Source organism: Thunnus thynnus, chromosome 24 (genome assembly GCF_963924715.1).
Source record: "Thunnus thynnus chromosome 24, fThuThy2.1, whole genome shotgun sequence".
Taxonomy (NCBI): domain Eukaryota; kingdom Metazoa; phylum Chordata; class Actinopteri; order Scombriformes; family Scombridae; genus Thunnus; species Thunnus thynnus.
In genome coordinates, this window is record NC_089540.1 from 878,273 (window position 1) to 902,003 (window position 23,731).

General features: G+C 39.4%; 1 protein-coding gene across 4 annotated transcripts in view; it reads right to left on the reverse strand.

Annotated features, from left to right (window-relative positions):
* LOC137177362 (diacylglycerol kinase zeta-like) overlaps window positions 1-23,731 on the reverse strand; it is a 120,295-nt gene that overhangs the window by 90,842 nt on the left and 5,722 nt on the right. For 3 of the 4 annotated variants that reach the window (XM_067583603.1, XM_067583602.1, XM_067583601.1), the window contains exon 2: window positions 7,775-9,012. The exons of the other annotated variant lie outside the window; for it this stretch is intronic. In XM_067583603.1, the coding sequence (XP_067439704.1) occupies window positions 7,775-8,811 (1,037 nt within the window). In that variant the 5' untranslated portion in view covers window positions 8,812-9,012. The remainder of the gene's footprint in view (window positions 1-7,774; window positions 9,013-23,731) is intronic. 4 annotated transcript variants of the gene reach the window in all.

Below are 23,731 nucleotides of genomic sequence, written 5' to 3' on the forward strand. Positions count from 1 at the left end.
GGAAGTCGGGCATAACCTTCTTAGCCTAATTGAAGTCTTCAGCAACAATGAGCACAGCGTCAGGATAACTGGTCTGTGAGCAGTTCAAGGTTTGCAAATATCCAACAGAGCAGCCTCTGTACTCGCCTGTGGTGGAATGTAGACCACTGTGATAATGACTGATGACAGTCTGCATTGGATTGACAATAACTCCAGATCAGGTGAGCAGGAACGGGATAGCATTTTAATATTCCCTCTGTCACACTAGTCCTTACTCACCATAAAACACACGCCTCCCTCTTTTTTCTTGTCAGTCCACTGTTCTGTCAGAACAGTATACGGAGAAAGAGTCACCTGGTTGAACGGTGCTGTCTGGTTTTCCAGGATTTAGCCTAGTTTCAGTGAAACAAAGGACATTACAGTTCCTGACATCCCATTGGAAAGTAATGCGGGCGTGGAGGTCATCCAGTTTATTATTATATAGCAGGATGCTTGGCAGAGAAGATCCATGTGGCTGGGATTGCAGCCGGTGTTTAATCCCTCTATGTTTACCTCAGTGTTTCCTCCAACGTCGAGATGGACGCAGAGATGGACGCACAGATGGTCTTGCTTGACTGTGTGGTCGGGATCGTAGCTGGTGTTTATCCCTTCCACCTCTTCCTTGATGTTTACTCCAATGTTAACATTTGAAAACACACAAAAAGTACAACTAAAATTGTAAAAATAAACATAAAAGCATACATTTGCATAAATTTAGCGGCACTAATGGAGAGGCGACTGGGTAGGTCCATGCCTTCTAGAATATAAAAAAAAAACAAACCTGTCATTTCCTCAAGTAAATGTGGATGTGACATCAAGTCAAACAAGCATTCCAGCACACACCAGGATACAAGGACTGACAGGAAAGTCTATCCTAGTATCCTGGTGTGTGCTGGAATGCTTTCTGTATTTGCCCTGCATCAGCTGGCACCCATGAGAGAGACACTGCTGTACACAGAGTATCTTCATCTTTGTGAGTATCACATTTTTGTGTTCAGTTTTTTTTTTTTTTTGAGATTGGTTAAGGGTATACTATGCAGGATTTTCCTAAAAAACAATGTACATATAGCTATGTATGTACAAAAGTAATCCCTCTAAACCATCACTTATGTCCCACTAGAAGTGTGTAGTGGTGTATGTATGTACAGAGACTCTGCCCTCTGCCTGTATTTTATTATATTATTATTATTTGGCTGTGTTTGGGACGTTTCAGGGCGTCATCCTTTGGGCAGTGGGTGTGTAGCCCCCAGCCAATAACAACGCCCAGTTGTGAGATCAGGACTTGTAGTGTAGCGACAGGGTTACATCACTTTCTCCGTCTCTCTCCTCTGCTCCACTCTGCTCTCTGTTTCTGTGTCATGGATGTATAAAGAGCTGCAGGTCTGTATGTCCGCTTGACCGAGGGCGGGGCTGAGCTACACACACACACACACACACACACACACACACACAGCAGAAAGGCCACAGAGGACAGGATAAAGTTCTGCATTCACACAAAATCCAGCAATGCTGCACCATCGCGTAGGGTTATGTGGAGGTGTGCGCAGGTGTGGGTGTGTTTGTTTGTGCTTTAGAATGTAACTGCCATGAAACAATCAGAAAATAATGTTTCACTTATCCGATACACTGCTTTGTCCTTGCTAGCGCCGCTATCTTTCTTCATTCACTATCTAGCTCGTTCAACCACCGCTGCTCTCTCTCATTCTCTCTCTCTCTCGCTCTCCTCTCAGCTCGCTCTGGCCTCATTGAATTGGGGAGGAGGGGCCAAATTTGAACGTTGTTTTTACAAACAGCAACAAACAAATCCTGCATAGTACACCTTTAAGAGGGAGCAAGTTTCCTGCAACTTAATCTGTCTACCAGATGACACTGAAGGATCCCACATGCGAGGCTGGGAAAATGTGTAGTGTCATCATATTATTGTCATGATCTTGGTGTCGTATCCAAATTTCTTTGTATGGGTTTGATTTCCTGAGAGTGGAGCCTGAACTGGGAGGAATTCATGTGGCATTTATTGTTTATGCAAATTCTGGTCAGCTGAGATTTGCCTTACTCTCACTCTCACCAAAACACGAAAAAAAATGCACAAATCAAACATCCAAAAACATGCAAACAAAGTGTAAAAACTGAGATTAATAGTAACAATGAAAAATATGACATTTGAAGTATTACAGCTACATGCAAACAAAACTGGCTCAACTTTCCACTATCAGGACTGCACAAGCACAAGACATGTCAAAACAGACCTGTGCTTTAACAAAATACATACAACAAAAGAGGTCAGACTACCCATTCTGAAGACCACCTCTCAGGGTTGAAGTGGGAAAAGACCAGAGTACCTGGAGGTGGTGATGTCACAGCATCAACCTTTCAGAGCAGCAAAATGTTTGGGACGTTTTGATGCCTTGCTTCGCCCTGAAAATCACATGACCACCCCAACTGTTTGTTTGAAAACAGGATGTGCTTCTAAACCTGCCAAAGTAAAGTACAAACTGAGCTGTAGACTGATAAAAGTGTCAGTTTTTATAATATAGACTTTACTGAACAAAATCAATACAATGAGAGTGATGAGACCACTTCTATTCTGACTCACTGTCTCATCACGTCTCAGCTTAGATCCATCCATATAAACGGAAAAACAAGAAATGCCCGACAGATGTCACCATTTTCACTCTATCAAATGCTTTGAAACAATGAACCATAGTGCTTCAGAAAGCTTTATTTACCCATCACTACCGGGAGGGAACGCACACACACACACACACACTTCAAACATAGACGCTCATCCAAACCACTATTTATGAGTCAGAAATTTGTAACTTCTTTCAATCAAAATGTTGCAATTTCATGTAATCTGCAGTGTGGATGTTTAAACATTAAGACTGGCATGTTTACCATCAGACTTTATATCTTTTTGCTGCTCAAAGTATTGTTCACTACCTTGGTCACAATTGTAACCAATAAAGAAAGTGAATAGCAGCCTAATAATCTTTTATAACTTTTCAACTTATGCGATGGCTATAGTTCAAATAAACTGCAGGCTTTGAAAAAAATCATGCCAAACATCAACAGTAAGCACAAACTCTGAAGCAGGCAGTGAAAGGAGAGAAAGAAAACTCTCAATGACAAGGGTGAATTCTGGCTCACAAGGTAAAAAAAAAAAAAGGGGACTGAAATATGATCCTGCTTTCTTTGACAGATGATAGAAGCTGATAATAAACTGCAATCAGCTGGTGTGTTGCTGCTGGTCGATTCAGTTTTATTTAATATCACAAATCACAAATGTGCCTCGGGGGACTTTACAATCTGTACAGCGATATGACATCCTCTGTCGTCAGACGCTCGCCCTCTCCCCTAAAAACCCTTTAATAGGGAAAAAATGGAAGAAACGTCAGGAAGAGCAACAGAGGAGGGATCCCTCTTCCAATACAGATAGTTTGATTTTATCTACTTGTCAGTTGGTTACAGGAGCCACTCAGTCTTATCCAAGCACAAATAATGCTACATGAGATCAGTGAACAGGAGAAGCAGCATACACAGTATACATACACAACATATTGTAGCTGGCAACTTTGTATATAACGTTGCATAATAGAAATTTTAAACATGATGCTTCTTTAGTTTACTTAGAAGTTTTGCATAATCAACCACTTAGTTGTAGGACGGTTAACAACCCACAACGATGAAAAGCAATTACTCAAGTAGCTGTCACTGCTTTTAGGACTGAGAGGTGGGAGAGTTTCTTTCACATCTATTTCTTGTGGCATATTTTTGTATCACTTATCGTTTTTTCTGACTGCTGTGAACTTGAATATGATATGAAAGCAACAATCTGCGGATGTCTGTGTACTATGAAGCTGCAAAGCGGTGCAGGGTTGAGTTGAGTTGTAAAGCCGGTTGATAAACTTGTTCTTAAACTTGTTTAAACAGTTACTGCTTGTTTCACAAAAAAAAAAAAAAAAAAAAAAAGTGAGTAAATGAATCATTTGAGTCAGGTCAGACATGTCAGTATAACACTGTAGACACTATAAAAGCTACAGTTTATCTGTTGCGTCAGTAGTTCCCTTGTTAGCCACAAAGCAAGCTAATGTCATGGTTTGTCAGCAGAGTGGAAGATAGCTGTGAAGTTATTAACATAGAGTGTGATACCCAGTCTGAACCCGCGAGGGTCCATGGAGAAAAAAAACAACTAATTCATGCTCTCAATGTAACAGAATTCACCCTCATGCCATTCTCATCCAGCGTACACCCTCACTGTGGATAGCTTGGATTTAATAAAGTTTTATTTTCATCTTGGACTAAGATATGTGGATATACTTTGAGCACAGCACTGTGTTATCTCTCAGATCCCTTATAATACAAAAACGTTTGTCCCAATAATTCTGCCTAACAGACCTAATGATAAAATATATATCCACCAATCCCTTCAACTCACATTTCATTACGTGTTACAGTCAGTGCATTGGAAACATGTCTGATTTTCACTAGAGGAAGTATAATTTGTGTCAAAGGTTTAAAGCTGAGGTACAGCACCATTTCTGAAAGGAGTAATAACCTTTCCTAATGTTTGATCATCATGTTCCAAAACACCTGGCTAGACCTGGAAATATTAGAGGGATTTATTAAGCCATCTGAAAAACACTAGAAATAAACGCGTATATTGTGAGAAGTAAATGAGAGTGAGGTTGATTCAGACACTCCCCATGTGCTGCTCAGTACATATGTTGGACTATAAATCTCCACAATCAAATGTAAGGGACCCTTACCAGAAATATTTGTTTATGTTCTGTGTTTCAGTTGAAAAATGAATATCAGGAGATATACGATTATCTGATTTTAGAATCTCTCAAATATCGATATTGGTAATGCCCTTCAAAATCCACCATCAGTTTAGCTCTTAAATGTATCTAATGTAAATTATTATTCATTATTATCCTAATTTTTGAATATTTGCCATTGTCACATTATTAAATAGGCAGAACAAGGAATGGAAAAGAGCTAATCTTGCAGCTACCCTTGTCAGTACTTACAACACCCTAGAGAGCCAGTGGCCAGATGGCAACAGCTGTGCTAAAGGAAAGGCCATGAAGTCATTCAGATCTAAAATATATATCACCATGGGAGCATGAATGTACTAAAGAACATTTCAGACTGCCTGTTAGCAGATAACACACGTATCCTGATGGTGACACTAAGGCAAAGGTCAGAGGATCACCACAAACATAGTGTGGACTATGAATATCCATGACAAACTTTACAAAAATCTGGGTATTTGTTTTCAAGATACTGTGATACAAAGTCATCCTCAAGGGACTATAAATATTCATATACATTTCTGTGGCAATGTGACCTAATGCTTCTCTAAGCCAAGGACCAGGACAGACCAACCAACCAGCTGACTGACATGACAATTCTTTGCCATGCAAGCAGTGGGGTAAAAAAACAAACAAATGAAAAACAGATGATACAATGGTAAAACACATTTTCCCTTTACTGTAATAGAGTTGCGAAGTGGGAGGAGCTATTTTGGGCACCCCTGGTTCCAGAAGTAAAAATTCCATCCATTTTCCCCATAAACAATGTTACGTGACTCACAGTTTGAGCTCTTCAGACAGCTTGGATTGGAATGAAGCTCCCCCAGTTAAATCATCAGTACACAAAACATGAACAACTGTGTTTAGAAAATATCTGGTTCTTTGATAAAAAGTTGAAGGGTTAGGGTTGAAGGGACAAGACTTTGTACATAAAGAGTTTTGAGGTAGAAGTTAACTATGACTCCCAAGGTACATTTCGGTAAGAAACAGCCAATCACCAAGCTTTAAAAATTCGGTCATGTGCACCACTAACAGCAAGCAGAATCTAAAGATTACGGTGTTGAGGTTCAGTTTTAATTTCTGGAACAAAAACTATGGCACCACATTAAGTATTTTGAATTTATTACCACTCTGATTCATGCCTCTGACTGGCTTCTTCTCCATAGCAATGAAAGCTGGGGCTTATGGGTAATGTAGTATTCTTAGCCATCCACTAAAATCACAGACCAAATGTGACTTCTCAGAAATAAAGTGTTAATAATTGAAACTGGTGGTAAGAATATAAACCTGCAGGATTGTTACATTATTCAGGAGATTCTTGAGTTTCCATGTTCAGTAACATTGAGGAGATCATTTAATGAAAAAATTTAAATCGGAATCCAGAATCAAGAAAAACCCTTCTGGAACTCACTTCGAACCACATAAAATTTAAAATTTTATCATCTACTTGGGATGATACAACTAACTACCAACAGTAAGATGTGACTGATTAAAAGGTCAATGGACTTATGGTAGGATCACCTGGGCAAACTTGCCTCAGGGGTTAGACAAAACAATCCTTGGATCCTCCTATGAGCATGAATGAAAGTTCAGTTCTGACCTTGGAAATGTAGTTTGGTAAAAATGTTAACTTAAGGTTCACTCCGTGGATGGAACTTGCTCAGTTGTAAGGGAAATGGCTCAGTTGTCATTAGAAGATATACGTACATTCAGGGGAGTCAATCTGGGCCAAAGAGAAGACGATGGGAATCCCACCCCAACTTAAGGCCAGAACAGAATCTGCTAAATCAGCAGGGACCACCAGAAGCATCCCAGTGGGACCCTCTTACGTGCTGCACACTCTGAAGACAGGAACACCCCCCACCACCACCACTACCACCCCACCCCGGAATAGACTCTGAACAAGAGACTGTTCACACTGAAAGACCAAAACAACTCACAGCATCAACTGGGAAGTGGTCAAAGCTCGTCGACCAAGAGTCAGTGGACATCAGGAGAAAGATCAAAGGCGACATTCACATCTGACCTCAGAGACAGGAGTTACCATCTCCATTTATATACAACTACCTGTCATCATGTGACTGAAATTCCATACTAAGTCACATTAAAGGACCAGTGTGTAGGATTTAGTGGCATCTAGCAGTGAGGTTGCAGATTGCAACCAACTGAATACCCCTGCCCTTTCAAGTGTGTAGGAGAACCCACAGTGGACACAAAACTCGTGAAAAATGGAAAGGTCCTCTCTAGAGCCAGTGTTTGGTTTGTCCTTTCTGGGCTACTGTAGAAACATGGCAGTGCATCATGGCCAATTGCAACGTGGACCCGCTCCCAATGTAGATATAAAGGACGCATTCTAAGGTAACAATAACACAATGGTTCTTATGCTCACATGATTATACACTAATTAAAACATACTTATGAATAATATATTCCATTTCTGCCAATAGATGCTACTAAATTCTACACACTGCACCTTTTAGTAACAACTGAGTTATCACCACGTCAACTGAGCAAACTCTGGCAGACTGACCAAGTAAGTGGACCTAGAGTTAAGATTTGTCATTTAACGAGAACTACTCACAGGATCTATCCTTATTGAAAGCAACACCTGAGTGGAGTAGTGGTGCAGCAAGAAAGATTTACTGGTATTGATTCAAACCACTGGAAAAGGCCAGCAAGTGGACCTTGAGTTTAGGTTATTATATCAACCATCTACAGGGGTCCATTCCTAGAGCCAGGCCCGCGCCTGGTGCTCATAGGCAAGCTACTCTGTGTCAAAGCATACAGGAAAAACTCTCAAGCTTAAGCCTAGTATGAAGTCCTGCCCTCAAAACCAAAACCACATACAAGTACAAGCACACTGTGTTATTCTGCATGTGTGTGTGTGTGTGTGTGTGTGTGTGTGTGTGTGTGTGTGTGTGTGTGTGTGTGTGTGTACATACGACAGGAAGTTCTCCCATGAATCCAGATACGGATCATAGTATATCATTCCCTCTGGTCCCCCCAGTGGTGAAGAACAGCTTTTATGGAGTGTAGACCCAGATGAGGGCACATCTGTTTCTGGAGCCCCAGGATCAGAGTTCAGACCTGCTGAGGCCAGTTGACCCAGACTGGGGCTGGTGTTGGAAGTCTGGATGGGTTTATTTAAAGTCCAAGGAACTTGATTTGACCTTCTGCGATTATATTGGCCATAAACTCCATAAATTGTCTCACTGCTCCGATAGACAGAATCTGCTGGGAGGAGGTGGGAGGAGTTCCGTCTCAGACAGCGAGGAGGGCGGAGCAAGGGGCGGGGTTTAATGTTTTCCATAACAACTGCCTGCGTTAACTGCATCTGAGAGGTAGGCCTTACATCTTTTATTCCCCCAGCTCTGTTCTCCATTTCTTCACCACTCCCTTCCTCTCCATCTGACTCAGAGAAGGAGTACAGAGAGACATCTAATTCTTCCTCTTCCTTCTCTTTCACTCCTCTGCCCATCTGGACTAGACTCGCAAGTAACATAGAGGATCCAAGTAAATGAGGTTCAATGGATTTTATTTTGGAAGGGTGTCGATATCGCACTGCCAGTCCTCGATGTACACAGGAGACAGTGGGGGAGGGACGACGAGCATGGTGATTTTTATATTGGACCGCCCTCCCTCCTCTCTTGATGGCTACATCTGCTTTCTCAGCTCCTCTTCCAGGTTCTTCCCTTGGTTCACTTGTGTTTGTTAATCCTATGTCTATAATGGACTGTCGCCTCTGTCCACTGGCCACCAGTAAGCCAACACTGGGGCGCCTGCGCTGATCATTACAAACTGGAGGTAAACCAACAGAGGAGCGTCTGCTTTGTACTAATGCTACAGAGGGCAGACCAACACTAGAGCGCCTCCTGGCTTTACTGGCTGGAACTGCAGGACCAGGCTGACGGACAGCAGCGGCATGCTTCTGTCTTTGTTGGCGACGACGGAAATGACGCTGGAAAAAGAAATCCATCATGTCTTCAAGTGTGATAGAATATGGGATATACTACAAATGCTATATGGCCTCTGATAAGATATGATTGAGTGAAGAACATAGCAGTGTATTTTCCCTGTCTGGTTAAAGGTCAGATAGCAGTTCAGATGATGTTCTAATATCCAGCCAGTATAAGATGACGGTCCAGCTCCTCTCCTTCTCTTCAGTCTTCCTTTAGAAATGCTGAAGGAGCAAATAGGCTGTTCTGTTAATTAAATCTATGTAGTTCCATAGATGATAACATCAAAACAGCACATTGTTTCCACAAATCTTACTGATACGACAAGTAGTTTCTTTGAAGGAATAAAGAATGACTAAATACTGAAAAGAAAATTAAGTTTTCATTAAAACAAATTAAATAGGTCAGTTGTTCCCATGTTTAATTATCTAACCAGTTATTTAATTGGATCAAGGGATCTCTGATGCAGTGCTGCTTTGTTCAAAGTCAGTCAAGTCATAGAAATTGGTATCAACTGGTAACCCCCTCAGTGGTTCCCTCAACATGATCAGTTGATTCACTTGTTCTTCTTTTAGAGTGTTTATTTACCCTCATGTAGAGTCATGACTGTAAGAACACAAATATGGGAGCACTACCATAAATGTAAGTGCAGTAATTACTATAACACAGACAGTTCTTCAACAAGGAGGTTCATTCTTGACAATATGTGCAACTAAATCATTTCAGCTAATAAAGTCCATTTAGCTTTTTCAGAGCTTTCAACCAATTCAAACCATTTGAATTTCAACCAGTTAAAACTATTTGCTTATTTTCTAATTTTAAGAGTGAGGCCACCAGGAGGTACAACTCCAGTCGACATACATCAATAAAGAATTAAAGGTAAGATGTAGGTAAGTTGAAAGCACCAAAAAAAGCTATTAGGTGGACTTTTGAGCTGAGATTATTTGTCACAGACAGTTGTTGCATAAAACCTAGCATTATAATGTGCTTTCAACATACATACATATACATATAGCTATACGCTATATATAGCTATATGTAGCTCAGGTCCTCTACCAGAGGCCTGGGAGTTTGAGGGTTCTGCGCAGTATCTTAGCTGTTCCTAGGACTGTGCTTTTCTGGACAGAGACCTCAGATGTTGTACCTGGAATCTGCTGGAGCCACTCTCCCAGTTTGTGGGTCACAGTCCCCAGTGCTCTGATTACCACTGGCACCACTGTTGCCTTCACTCCCCACATCTTTTCTAGCTCCTCTTTCAACCCTTGATATTTTTCCAGCTTCTAGTGTTTCTTCCTCCTGATGTTGCTGTCGCTTGTGATAGCTACGTCTATCACCACTGCCTTCTTCTGTTGTTTGTCAACATATATATATATATATATATATATATGTGATGTGTGTGTGTGTGTGTGTGAGAGAGAGAGAGAGTGTGTGTGTATATATATGAACTACTTGAAACCTCAATATAATGATAAGGTTCTGCTTACAGGGTCTACAATAAGCTGCTGACGCTGCCTCGTCTGACTTACAGTTCGTGCCTTTTTTTACCTTTTCCAGGAACCAGAAACATTTGCTGCATTTTGACTGTAGGAACCTGAAGTAGGTCTTAACTATTTAAGTTCACTGACTAAGCAGGCATAAGCCTGGCAACTGCTACAACTTACATACAGCATTCAGAATGCAGCACCCATGAGCTGCTAGGAATATGACTTTCATTTTCATACAGTTTCAGTTAGTGATGTTCAACAACAGACGTGGGTTGACTTCCCAGCATGTTGAAGAATGAGTGATATAAAGATAGAGATGGAGAAGCAAGAGTAATGAAACTGAAACTTTATGCTAATTATCTGACATCTAAAAATCTAAAAATCTAAAAACTATAAAATGTAATACTCATCATTACTTTGCCCTTTATGGTACTTTTAATCCTGCTTATCATCTCTGTGTGTCTCCTTTCCAACACTTATTCAGACATTGTAGTTGCAGAAGAGTAAAATACAAATTGATCATGGTGGTATTGTTTCACTGGATTTCAAAATTACATCTCACTTTTGCTGAGTCTTAAAGTATCGTTTTACGTGAACAGTAGCAGAAACGTGAGCTAAAGGTAAACTGAGAAAGCAGTTTTTCATAACAACAGCATGCTAAAAATCTGAACTCTGTAGCCCCAGATACAAAGAACCTACACTCATAGAGCACTTTATTAGGAACACCTGTGCAATCTAATGCAATCCACTACAACAGCTCTGCCATGCATTCTATATACACACACAAAGTAAGTAGAATTAAAAAAAAATTTTACACTTTAAGGCAAGGTATTGCAAATTAAATGTAAAATGACCAATGTGCATTGCAAAGGTTGTTGTAATAGGTAGTAAAGTTGGGAATTTGTAATATCCATTATTTTATTTCAAATTGAATATGCTGAAGCACAGAGCCTGAAGAACAAAGAATGCGTAACTGTCCAAAAACTTACTGTCTTCACTGTAAATGGGGTGGATATAATATTACAAACACTTCTCTACACAATACAATTCAAAAAGTTGCATCGACAGCTCTCTAAAACAACAAAAAACTGAACCCAACCCTAACTATTTAGCCAACAGGCGTGAAACTACAATGCACTACTACTAACTGTGAAGTCTTCTTAACTGTGGAAGCTTTTTCCTTTATGATCTGCCAGCCAGGTAACAAATAGCTGTTGTGTGTTTCCTGCAGCAGACAACTCAGCATATGAGTATAGAGAAAATGAGGGAAATGGGTTCCAAAAGGCTGGTGATTACAATTAGCCAGACAGTATGTGTAACATGCAAATTTCTGTTTTTATAATCCAGTTGTCAACAGGATATCTATATTACCCATTTACATAACTATAAATGCCAATTTATTGAAAACAATAAAAAAAGGGCTCTGTGGAAAATCTGTTCCATATCTGTTTCTAGTTGTGCCACTGAACTTACAAGAAACAGAATGAGTCAGGGCCACACAACACACTGCTGCAGACCACACCACCACAAAGTAGCCTAACTCAGTACAACAGATAAGACCATAATGAAGTAGGATGCGGCAGAAAACATGACATGTGGTGTGATATAATATCATATAGCACAAGACACCAGATTGGTGCACAGGACAAAAGTGCGCACAGCTTTGAGTATGAGAACTCTGCTACAGAAACCACCATACGGTCTAACAGGAAGTCACATCACATTGAATCATCAGCGCACTGAAACCTCCGCTGTTCACTTAATCCCACCACTGACATTTAACAGACAGGCACTCTGTCTCCTAATGCTCTATCAGAAAGGTCAGGGGTCATTACAGCAATGACTGGCTTTCTTTGAACCACACACTGCAGCTAATGACAGTTATAGTCAGAGTTGAAATGCAATGTCTTCAAATAAAACCGTTATTATTATTTATTTATTGCAATGAGGATTTCACATTCGTTTTTTGCTCAGACAGGAATATCTGCTTCCATCTTTGCCTCCAAACTTGCAGCACTGTGTCCAGTAAACCTGTACCACCTACATACCCAGTGGCTAAAATCAACCATGAAGGAGTGACTGTCTCTCTTATTGATGTTATGAGATATAAGAGAGGCTGCATGGTAGGCAGGTAAGTCACAGAAAACCAGAAACAAATACTGAATAAATGTCGAGCATCACTCATACTGTTACACCACATGTACAGTATGCAACTCCCTAGTCACATGACAAATCTGATTGCAGAAAGTTTACCCTGCTTCATGCAACGCAGAGTCTGCAGTGCTCTAGCCCAGAAAGTGATAGTAATGCACCTGAAGCTGTTTGATAAATGCCAACAAACACCAGAAAAAGAAGAACAGTTTAGTAGCTAACTAACAACAATAACACACGCACAGCTCTATCACACATACAGATCAATGAATTTTAATCTGATCAGGGATCAGATACACGTCACCGCAGCACGTATGCCTTCTGTATAAACGTGTGTTTAAATTGTTGAAGCTGTTTTGTTCCTGTGGTTACACGGGACAGGAAGTAATTGGCTTCTTGCACAGACCAATTATTGACATAAGTATACTTGCTGAAACGGATGGATTAACATCTTTTAAACATTTGGCTATAACTGGTCTCTGGTAACTGGATTACAGTCAGTCCCTAGTGCTTTTAGGTTGCATTTACTTTTGGATTTTTTGGCATTGGATATCAATCAGTTATCCAATCTACCCAGGATGCATGAAGAGATTAAGTATAAATGGGATAATACATACAGTCCAGACAGTAAGTATTTTGACAGTTCCACAGTTTCCGTCCTTCAGACTCTGTGCTTTATCACATTCAGTTTGAAATAAAGTAATAGATACAACATTAAAGTCTCAGCTTTAATTTGAGTAGGTTTACATCAATATCTAAAGAACTGTGTGGGAGATTTAGCCCTTTTAACACATGATGCCCAAAGGTTTGGGGTTCAAATGTATGAAGTCAAACAAAATCACCTTTGACATTTAGTGGAAAGTCCTTTGCAATCAATGCCTGGCTGAAGTCTTAGAGCCATAGAAACAAACACAAACGCTCTGTATCTTCTATAGTGATGCTCTCCCATACCTTCCCTGCAAACACTTGCAGCTTTTGCTTGTTGTTGGATCTCTTTGACTTTAGTCTGCATTCAGACTGAAAACAGCCCTGTTTTAAAACTTTAAAACTTGGATTTTTGAGGCCGATGCCATACCAATACTAAGGAGTAAAAAGAATTGGATATCAATATATCGGCCGATAAACTTATATATACACAGAATATATACATAAATGCACATTTTTTGCAATGATCCCTCGAATGTGGTTATCAAGCACTTGTGACAAAGATATGCAATGGAGGCGTGATATTTTACAGTTTAACAAACACCTCAATCGTATAAAATTACATCAGTGCACTGAAACAGTAAACTTCACTGGGAACTTAATCATTTTATAAATGATTTAAAAAACACAGAACAAAAAAAACACATCTAACACAATACATTAAACTTGAATTAAGAAAAAAGATCAAATATACAGAAAATGCTGCCAATATAACTTTAAAAAACCTTAAAAATAAAAAAAGTTTTTGGCGCATATCAGACCACATTGCCAATATTGGCTGATAATATCAGCTGACCAATATATTGGTCGGGCTCTATTTTCCATCATATTGATAGAGGCTGATTTTTGTTTCATTGTTCCATGGAACTTTTTCCAGAACTCTACAGCTTTCTTTTTGTATATTTTTGTGAACTGCAGCATGTCTAGCTGTTTTTTAAGATTATCAGATTAAGATTAAGATTATTTGCATCTTGTGCTGAATTCTCAGAGGTTTTGGTCATCGAGTCTTCTCTTGATCGTTGACAAGGAAACATGTCCGCCTACATCCTGAATAGCGTTCTTGACTTGCTGTGCAGTCATAAATGGCTTTTTCTTCACCATGCAAATGAATTTCTGCTCATCCACCAGATTTCTTGCTTTTTTTAGCCTTATTATTATCATCTTCTTCACTTGCATGGTCACCTCTTTACGTCTCATATTGTCAGAAAACTCCACCTCAATCTATATGGCAACTCTCAACTCTCAGTCAACTCTGAGCCACATGTGAGCTCTTTTGTGCTGAACTAACGATAAAACAACACACAGATGCCCAACAAATATTTAGTAGAGTGCAATTATTTTTGAACCACTGCAATCTGGGAACTATGTATTAAAAGGGCTATACTTCACACACACTGTTCCTTCTGTATTAATGTAAACATACTCAAATTAAAGCTGAGACTTAGCACTTTAATGTAGTATCCACTATTTTATTTCAAATTGAAGGTGCTGAAGCACAGAGCCTGAAGAACAAAAAATATGTGACTATTAAAATACCTATTGTCTGAACTGTACATATGTATGTATTCACATGTAATAAAGCAGACTGCATGCTAAATATATGTGTTTTAGAACTTGTTACAGCCAAAAGTTAGCTTTTTGCAGTTCCATTGTGCTGGTTTATATGTCGTCCGATATGTGACAGGAAATGTCAGTACAGAAATGTCAAAGATGTGATTGCGGTCATTTAAAATGTGGTGGTACAGTGGTAAAGTTTGTTCAGCAGAGAGCACTGAGAGGTTTATTTTTACACTGTAAAATTTCCAGCTTGATCACAAAAACAAAAAGAACCAAATTTAATTAAAATGTACTGAAATGTTTCTTTCTGTTATGTAAGAAATTATTTTATCAGGTAAATGTATCATTACCAGATTTTCATAAACTCTCAAATATCAATATCGGCCTCAAAAGTCTGGCATCAGTCAAGCCAACGAGCTTCTGTTTACATGTCTTTGTTTATCAAATGAATAAGGAAAGCTTAGCCGTCTCTCTCTTTCCTACAATTTAAAACTGCTTTTCTCTGATCCTTCCATCTCTATCCATCCTCTGCTCTCCACCTCTAAACAACTCTATTATGACTATGTGTTTTTCCCCACTGCGTGTGTGTCTGTGTGTGTGTGTGTGTGTTGCTGTTATGTAACAGCTGCCTTCTACAATGATAATCCCCAACCATAACGGTGGAGAGTGAGGGAGAGATAGGGATGAGAGTACTCAGTAATAAAACATTACCCACCTGAGTGTGTATTTGCATGTCAACATGCTTAACGTTCTTTGTCTGACTGAATCAAGACAGAAAAAAATAGAGATATTTCAATCTGCATATGGAGGGAGGAAAACATCTTCATTTCTCCTGGTTCCACAAATAGAGACTTTCTGTTGGAGAGTGCTGGACTCCTTTTAAAGACAAAGCAGTGGCTGAAAAACACCATCCAGTCAGGACTGCAGTAAGACTGGAATCAAACAGAGGTCTATGTTATCACTCTGCTGTAGTAATTTAAAGTGATTTCCTCTTAATTGTATGACTAATTTAATTTGACCCACTACAGAGGACTCACTTTAGTGTCCTCACATATTACCTTTTCCACAGCAGGAACTTAAAGGACAGCTTCACACTTTTTAAGTTTGTCTTAAAACAATATTCAGGTGCCTAAATGAACAGTGAAACATGTTTTTCTTGTTGTAATCATTCCTCCTGTTCATACTGAGCATTAGAAGATTCCTTCATAATGCACTTACAATGTAAGTGATGGGGGACAAAATCCACAGTCCTCCTTCTTTGCATAAATGTATTTAAAAGTTTATCTGAAGCTAATATGAAGCTTCAGCGTCCAAATGAGTCAAACCAAGTAGATATCTTTCAACATTACAGTCTTTTAGTGCAAAAGTCCCTCTTTTTGTTACTATCCTTCCACCACAGCTCAACAGGGAAACACTGTCCAAGGAAACACAAAGAGGGAATTTGATGCTAGAAAGACTGTAAATGTGGCAGATATCCACTTGATATGACTAACTCAGACTGCTGACGCCTCATTTAAGTTTTAGATCAGGTTTTAAATGCATTTTTGCACAAAATGACTGTGTGGACACCCTGTGTATTTTGGCCTCCATCACTTACATTGAAAGCACATTTGAAGGGGATCTTTTAATAGCCAGTATGAACAGAAGGAATGATTAGAGCAAGGAAAACCTCTTTCACTGTTCATATGGACATTGTGGACCCACCCTTTAACATAAAGGAAAATATGTATCCATTGTGCTTTGTTTCCACTGACTCCCCCAACTTTGGGGCCAAGTTCCTCAAAATAAATTACAGCTCCAGCTACTTTCAGGAGTTGGCAGCAGTGCTTTAAATCAGGACTGGTCAAGCAAACTGGGATGTCAAGGCCCTCAATGGTATTTAGGAAGAGGGTGCTTGAGTCAGTGATTAGAAACCAAAATGTGGACTTCTCATTGCCTGGCAGAAACCAAAGCCTCATAATGGTACCAAACTTCAGGTCATGTGAAGCCCCAGGCTACTGGTTGAGTCATGCAGTCTGACTGAGTTTTCAAGTTATGATGATTCACAATAACATTTGATAAATGTAAAAAATGTACCAGGTTAATGGTAAATACATTCATAAAACTTCAAACTTTTCTGTCCTAATGCATGCGAATTCCTCTATCAGCCTCCATGTAGTGATGAACATAATGTTCAGTCTGCTAGAACAAGCAAAAGCAAACTAACAATGGACTTTATGTTTATGTTCCAGTTTTCACATCGTGCAGTGGCTTTTGAATGAGTCCACTGATGTGATGCACAACACAGTATATGTATGCAAGCACCTGGGATCATTAAACAAGTGACCAGCATTCAATTTATTGTCAGATATTGAGAGCTGCAAAGTTTCTCCAAATTTGGGCAACAGAGACCGCGTTTCTCAGCTGTAGAAGGAGCCGTGGGAATGCATCAAAACTGTTGACTCATTATGATTTATTGAGTCTTGAAATGCAAACTTTGAAGAAGGCACCCATGACTTGGGACACACCTTATATGTGCTTTCCTATTGTGGTTAGGGGCTACAGCTCATCCCTAGATGATTTAGGAGAACCACAGAAACAAGAAAGCTCACTACCATCCATGTGGGCCATGCACACATAGGAAAAACAGAACCTGTTTTGGAATGGCAGGGCCATTAACTGTTTAAGACATCCTTTACTTTGCCTTAATTTATATTTAACCTGCATTTTAGTTATTCATAAATCTGTTATTGTACTGATAGTCTATAGCCCTGCTACCAGCCTTACAATGTCCGTCACACACCTCAATAACAAATGTTGAAAAGAGCAGACATACTCATAAGTCTGCTATTCTCAGGATCAGTTGTGCAGGCTAAAAATATAATGTAATGTCCTGACAGCACTAGAGAAAAGATCACCGGGACATTAAATTAAAAGGGGAAGTATGCTCAGCAAGTTTCATGTCCTTTCATGAAAAATATCTTGTGCGCAATGTTGATCATTTTTCCTGAGAATGGCACTGCAAAGTTCAGAGTCTGGCCATTATATCTGAACATTTATTGTGTACAAATGGAAATTTTGGCAGGATGGTGGAGGGAAGAAATTCAGACTGACATTAGCTCTGGGTGAAAAAGCGCAGCCCTCTCATTCATTTGAATGGGGGCAGTACATTGACTCAGCGGGGGCGCCAACACAGAGGGTTCGGTAAAACAACGGAGGGTCACCTGGCACCTGGCCTTGAACCAGACTAAACTTTTGCTGCAATGCAATGCAAAAAAGGGTGCTGCGTTGGGCAAGGGGACAAAAGATAACAGCTGCCACCTTGATAACTTTCCAGAGTTGTAAAATCACATCTGTGAGTATTACAAATGCGTGTGGTATGGTGTTGGTGTTTTGGCATCTGATAAGCTTTGGAATGCATTCGTCTGTAGCTCCAACTAGACTTCCTGGATCATATTTCATTGTTTTACTTTAAACTACACGCCCACACCTACACAGCCTCCTGCGTTGTTTTAACGCAGGGCTGATTTCTGTCTGAATGCAGTCTTACAATCAGAAAGCATTAGAGGATGACTCTGGATACCGTGAAAATCTTCAGTAAAATCTACTGAATTCCAACCATTACATTTGGAGGTACCTTGGTATGGTGGAAAGTATTTATGGAGGAGATTGTGACCCAAGATATTCTCATACCTAATCAAAAAAAAGACTAATTGTCAGTACTTTCCAAAACAACATGACAGTCACAAAAAGAACTCATTGTGTTTTCTGATCTGCCACTGTTAGGGTGTAGTGAGGTTTAGCCAATGTTGTTGACTATTGACTGTTGGTAAAAGATGGGTGGTTGAGTGAGGTGGTTTGGCATACAAACACACTTTGTATGCCAAACCACCTCACTCAACAGTTCTTGTGGTAGTATAACGTTTTGCTACTTTGGCGCTGCTACTAGGACAGTAATTATTTGCACAACAGTTAGAAGTCATTTGTCAAAATAGAAGGAAAGTACAGCTCATTTGAAGCATTTGAACAAAGAACCAATGTTTTTTTTCTGGTGAGGACAGTTCTGACTTTTTCCTCTAATGCCACCATCAAAGCAACAAAACTAGCAGCTCTGTGAGGCTGTACTTAAGCACTGCTGTGCTTTGAGCTAAAAGCTAACATCAACATGCTCACAGTGACAATGTCAATATACTGATGTTAAGAATGTATAATCTTTACCATGTTCATTTTTGTTTCGCGTGTTAGTATGCTAACATTTGTTAATTTGCATCGAACACCAAATACAGCAGAATCCTGTAGAAATGTCATTAGTTTTGCAAAGTAATGGACAAATTAAAATGAATATTTCAGAGGATCTCCAAAAAGATAACAATTTGTACTAAAGGGGATATGAGTGTTCAACCTAATTTACAGAAAATTTTAAATTCCATGGCAATTCATCCAAAAGTTGTTAAAACATTTCATACACTACCACAAATATCAATCTCATGGTGGTACTATAGGAAAAGTCAGTGGATCACCAAAACCATTGGAGTTCATCCTGTAGGGACCATGAATGTCTTTACCAATTGCATGGCAATCCATTCAGTAGTTTTTGAGATATGGCATTCTGGACTGGACTGACCAACAAACCAACTGACGGACATTGCCATCCCTAAAGTCATGCTGCTAGCCTAGCTAAAAAAATCATCCATGAAGTTGTAAAGATTTATTTAACACAACATAACATAACACAAACTAGAAGACAACCAATCATTTAACCAATACACAAACAAAGTGTTAAGTAAATAATAAAATCTGGCAATACTCAATGAGGAGCTGAAGGCTTATTTGCCAGTGAGAGAGACAGTGAGTTTCATCATAAAGGAATACTGTGATCTCAAGTACAATAAAGTGTAAGACCTATGTTGTTCTGTAGACTGAGCAACCAGGGTCAGGATTAGGGTTCAATGGAAAGAATAAAGAGATTTTGTCAGTAGGTGTGTGCAAGTGTGTGAGACTGCCCAGAGCTCTGCTGTTGGGTTAAATATTTACATGAACTATGCAAATACACAGACATAAAGAGTGCTGTACAGCAATGTGGTGTTCCACTCCTGGGGTGACACCAAGGCTTCTAGATATCTATAGCGATGAACCGTATTTATATATAACACTGATGTTGATAATGTCTCTTTGCGCCTTCATAAGAGGCATTGTGTCCTATAAAGGAGTTTTGTTACAAGCATGTGAATGAAATGAATTTAAAAACTGTGAGTGAGGACATGTATACTGTATATTTTATGTCATATTGTCTATAGTAAATCCATCTGTTTGCTGTGATGTTTGCCTCAACCTACTTTTTCTCCTTCAGGCTGTGATTTTGTTTCACAAACAAACTAAAATTTCTTTAAAACAACTCCCATGGTTCTGTAGTTTGGCAAACTAGAAGAGTGGTAGAGCTTTAGATGTAGTAGGACAGCTGGATACAAATCATTATCCTGGCAACCCAATCTCTAGAATAAAATGTTGGCATTGTATGTTTCTGCAAACCATGGATATGTTGAACCCCTACGTTTGGACACTGCATTAAATGGCCGATATCAGTTGAATAATGATGATTTATGATGTGACAACACTGTAGTTAAGGTCTGTGTAGGTTTAGGCAAAATAAACCTCTTGGTTAGGGTTAGGATAAGATCATAATTTGGGTTAAAAAACCCAGTTTTGTCATCTGTAAAACGGCTGCAAATGTCCTGATGTCTCACTAAAAATACCCGGTTTTGTCGGTTGAAACAGGACGCAAGTAGTGGTCTCAAACTCTGGTCTCTGCTGCTGCTTGCAACTTTCTGCCATGAAACTAACTTTTCAGCCAACCAATCAATCAATATACTCTTTGTATCATGAACATGATGGTTTTATAAAGGTTATAAAGGACATTAAAAAAACATTTTGTTTTACTTTCCACCTCTTTCTTCTTTTATTTTCAGTTACATGAACCAATGTGCACACTGTGTGGTACTGTGGAACAAATCTAACCATTTCACACAGCATTGACCAGCTCATATGGCATATCATGCAACTATCTTCCAGGAACCCCAACCAACAGGTTATTCAGTTTCATTTTACTCTTCACACACCGCATGAAATGAAAGCCTCATTAAACTACACTACACACACAAAATGCTAATAGAAAGTGTCAAAGATGCCGTCAGACAAACTGTCTAAACCATTTCCCATTCACCAGCAGGCTTGTTACTTAATGACAGCTCCACCTTGAAGCTCCGTCAAGCAGAGGCGTCTCTGGCTGCCCAGCTGCCAACAGATTAATAGCCTGTAAATCCAAAATATCCCCATTCTGTCAGTACAGCCTCTAAATTTTATACATTGGGCAGTCCTGAGAAGCTAATGTGCACCATGCAAAAAGCAAAAATATTCCATACCTTACCACAATAAAATTGGTATAGAAGTGTTAATGAGAGGGAGGGATGGTTGCTCTCTTGTTTTACTATGGTTTATTTATGAGTACTTAAGATATCACTAATGTACTCTATGGATCAATGAACTTGTAACCCCATCCCACTATAAACCTAACTAACATTTTATCAATGGAAGCCAATGAGAAAAGACCAAATTCAAACACCCTGAGTTTAGTACATAGAGGTGTACTAACTTGATTAGTTTGTTAAAGAAGTTCTTGGATTTTCTTGTGGGTTTTTTTTGTCATTTTGTCTTTCATATAGGGATCAGTGTTTCACCTATTATTGTACAGGCCTGGTGGATCACCAGGCCAACAAGAGGCCGCACCGGGCCAAAAACTTATTTTCTTTAATGCCAGAAATAATGCCAAATATCCATTCATTCGGAAATAAATAATCATTTGCGTTTGGTAGCCTCTGTGTGGCACTGTTCTGAAACGTGAGTCAACCTCTGTGTCATTGCCTGGGAAACTCTTGACACGATGTGAGTGCCTCATCTCTTTAGGGTTTTTTTCGGTGTGTACCACTGGGCCTGAAAAAAATTCTAAGGGAAACACTGGGGATAGTGCGCCTAACATATGAAAAATGTACAGGAGATGCAGCACTCCTGACACACTGACACAACAAATCTAAGTGGTAGGGATGTGGCGGCTGACAGTGACTGGCAGGCTGCAATCCTGTCTACTAGAAATTATGATTATCTACGACTAAGGTGCAACAGAAATAATATTTTGTGAGAAATGAATTACAATGAACTTGTTTACTCATGTATTATCTTCCAATTACAACTCCTGACAACTAAAGCACAATTAACCTTCTTACAGTTCTGACTAAAGCACTTGGTTTATGTTGGGGAAAGATGGGGGTCTCGGAGGAAGGAACAGGATGTGTTTACTGTATCAATATTTCACCAAAACCATGATCTTTACCGCATCTTATCCAAAGTGCTTGTGTAGCGTAAAGCTAAACTTAACATGCACATGCAAAAATGCTGCCATTGAAATAATCCAGGCAGTAATTATGTTTCCTCCTAAATGTAACTGACAGAACACCCTCTTGTTGAAGGCCTTTCAGAAGAGAACCTTCAACCTCTACGAGCCTTCCGCTATTACAATGTCAAAAACAGTTAAGTTTCAAGATAGTAACATTGAGCCTAGAGGAAGCTTGGAGATTTGGAGTACTAAAACAAAATCAGGGAGTTTATATTTAACTGAGATTGATGTTTGGTTTCGTGATGCCAGCAATCTCTATTATGAATGAATACTGTCAAAGACAGTCCAGGGAACATTACTTGCTTTCCTTCCTGGTCACCTTACATACTGACTGACTTTATTTTTCCATAGACACTTTATCAGTATAGGTATTTTCCCCTTTTTCATCACCTCGTTTATATATTGTTTTCTCACTCTCTCTCTCTCTCTCTCTCTAAATGGAGATATGTGTTCATTCCAAACAGTAGCATTCACATCACCACTGTTTTTCTGTTGTCAGTCTAAATGGTAACATGTTTTTGGTCTAAACAGCAGCTTTTATGTCAGCCTAAGGACTGAAACACACACACACACACACACACACACACACACACACACACCTAAGTAATTTGCTCAGCATAATCCCCTGCACCTTTGTTTACAGATTGGTAAGGGACAGTAAGAGGATGTATGAGGACAGTGTCATCAGAAAGCAAATCTTACAAAGTGCTTTTTACAAACACAAATAAACAATAATGTTAAAATGCATAATGAAATGAGAAAATGTCTTTTCATTAGACATTAGCTCATCATTCACTGTTTTCCTTATGATTCCACCTCTATAATTAATCATTCATTTGCTCATTAACAGTTCCACTCTTACAATGATGATGTAAGAGCCAAAAACCACTAAAGGAAACAGTTTAAGAACATAGCTGTCTTGGCTAAGGTCTTGCCGAAAATAAGCAATTTACATGTGCTGAGCACTAGAAATGACCCCTTTCACATTATACATATAACGTCATTTGATTTCATGTAGGTATATAAATTTCAGATTAATGCAGTGCTTATTTGCTTTCATGTCTGTGCATCCTGTATAGAGACAAAGGTACAGAGTTCCAGGACATGTCTAGCCTAGTTTAGCACAAAGACTGGCATCAGAAGGAAACAGCGAGGCTCTGGGGGGAAAAAAAAAAACTTTCCACAAGTTCAAAGTTGTCTTATTTAAAATGCAGCCTCACGGTAGTTCAGGCAGGCAGGGAAGTCAGTTATAGTCACATCCTCCATACAACATGCTCCAATCTTGTATTTCCATGACCTACGTCTCTCAACAGGGAGTCTATATAAACATTTGGCGCTCATTCAGTCTGCCTACAAGTTCTGCCCTCGCTGCTACACTGCTGAATACTTTAAAGTTTAACTCCCTCCTCCTCCCAAGCCTTGTCCTGTATTAGCATTCAGTTGTTTGTGATGTTTAAAGTTTCTTTTTTAATGTGTTCATCAAATGTGTATCTCCGGCTCTGCCACCAGGGGATTGTGAGCTCAGGGACAGTCTGTGTCAAACTTGCTCAGATTTCTCACATGAGCAGGCCACACCACAAAACCAAGAAATACATGTAGTTACAATCACATGGTGATCTG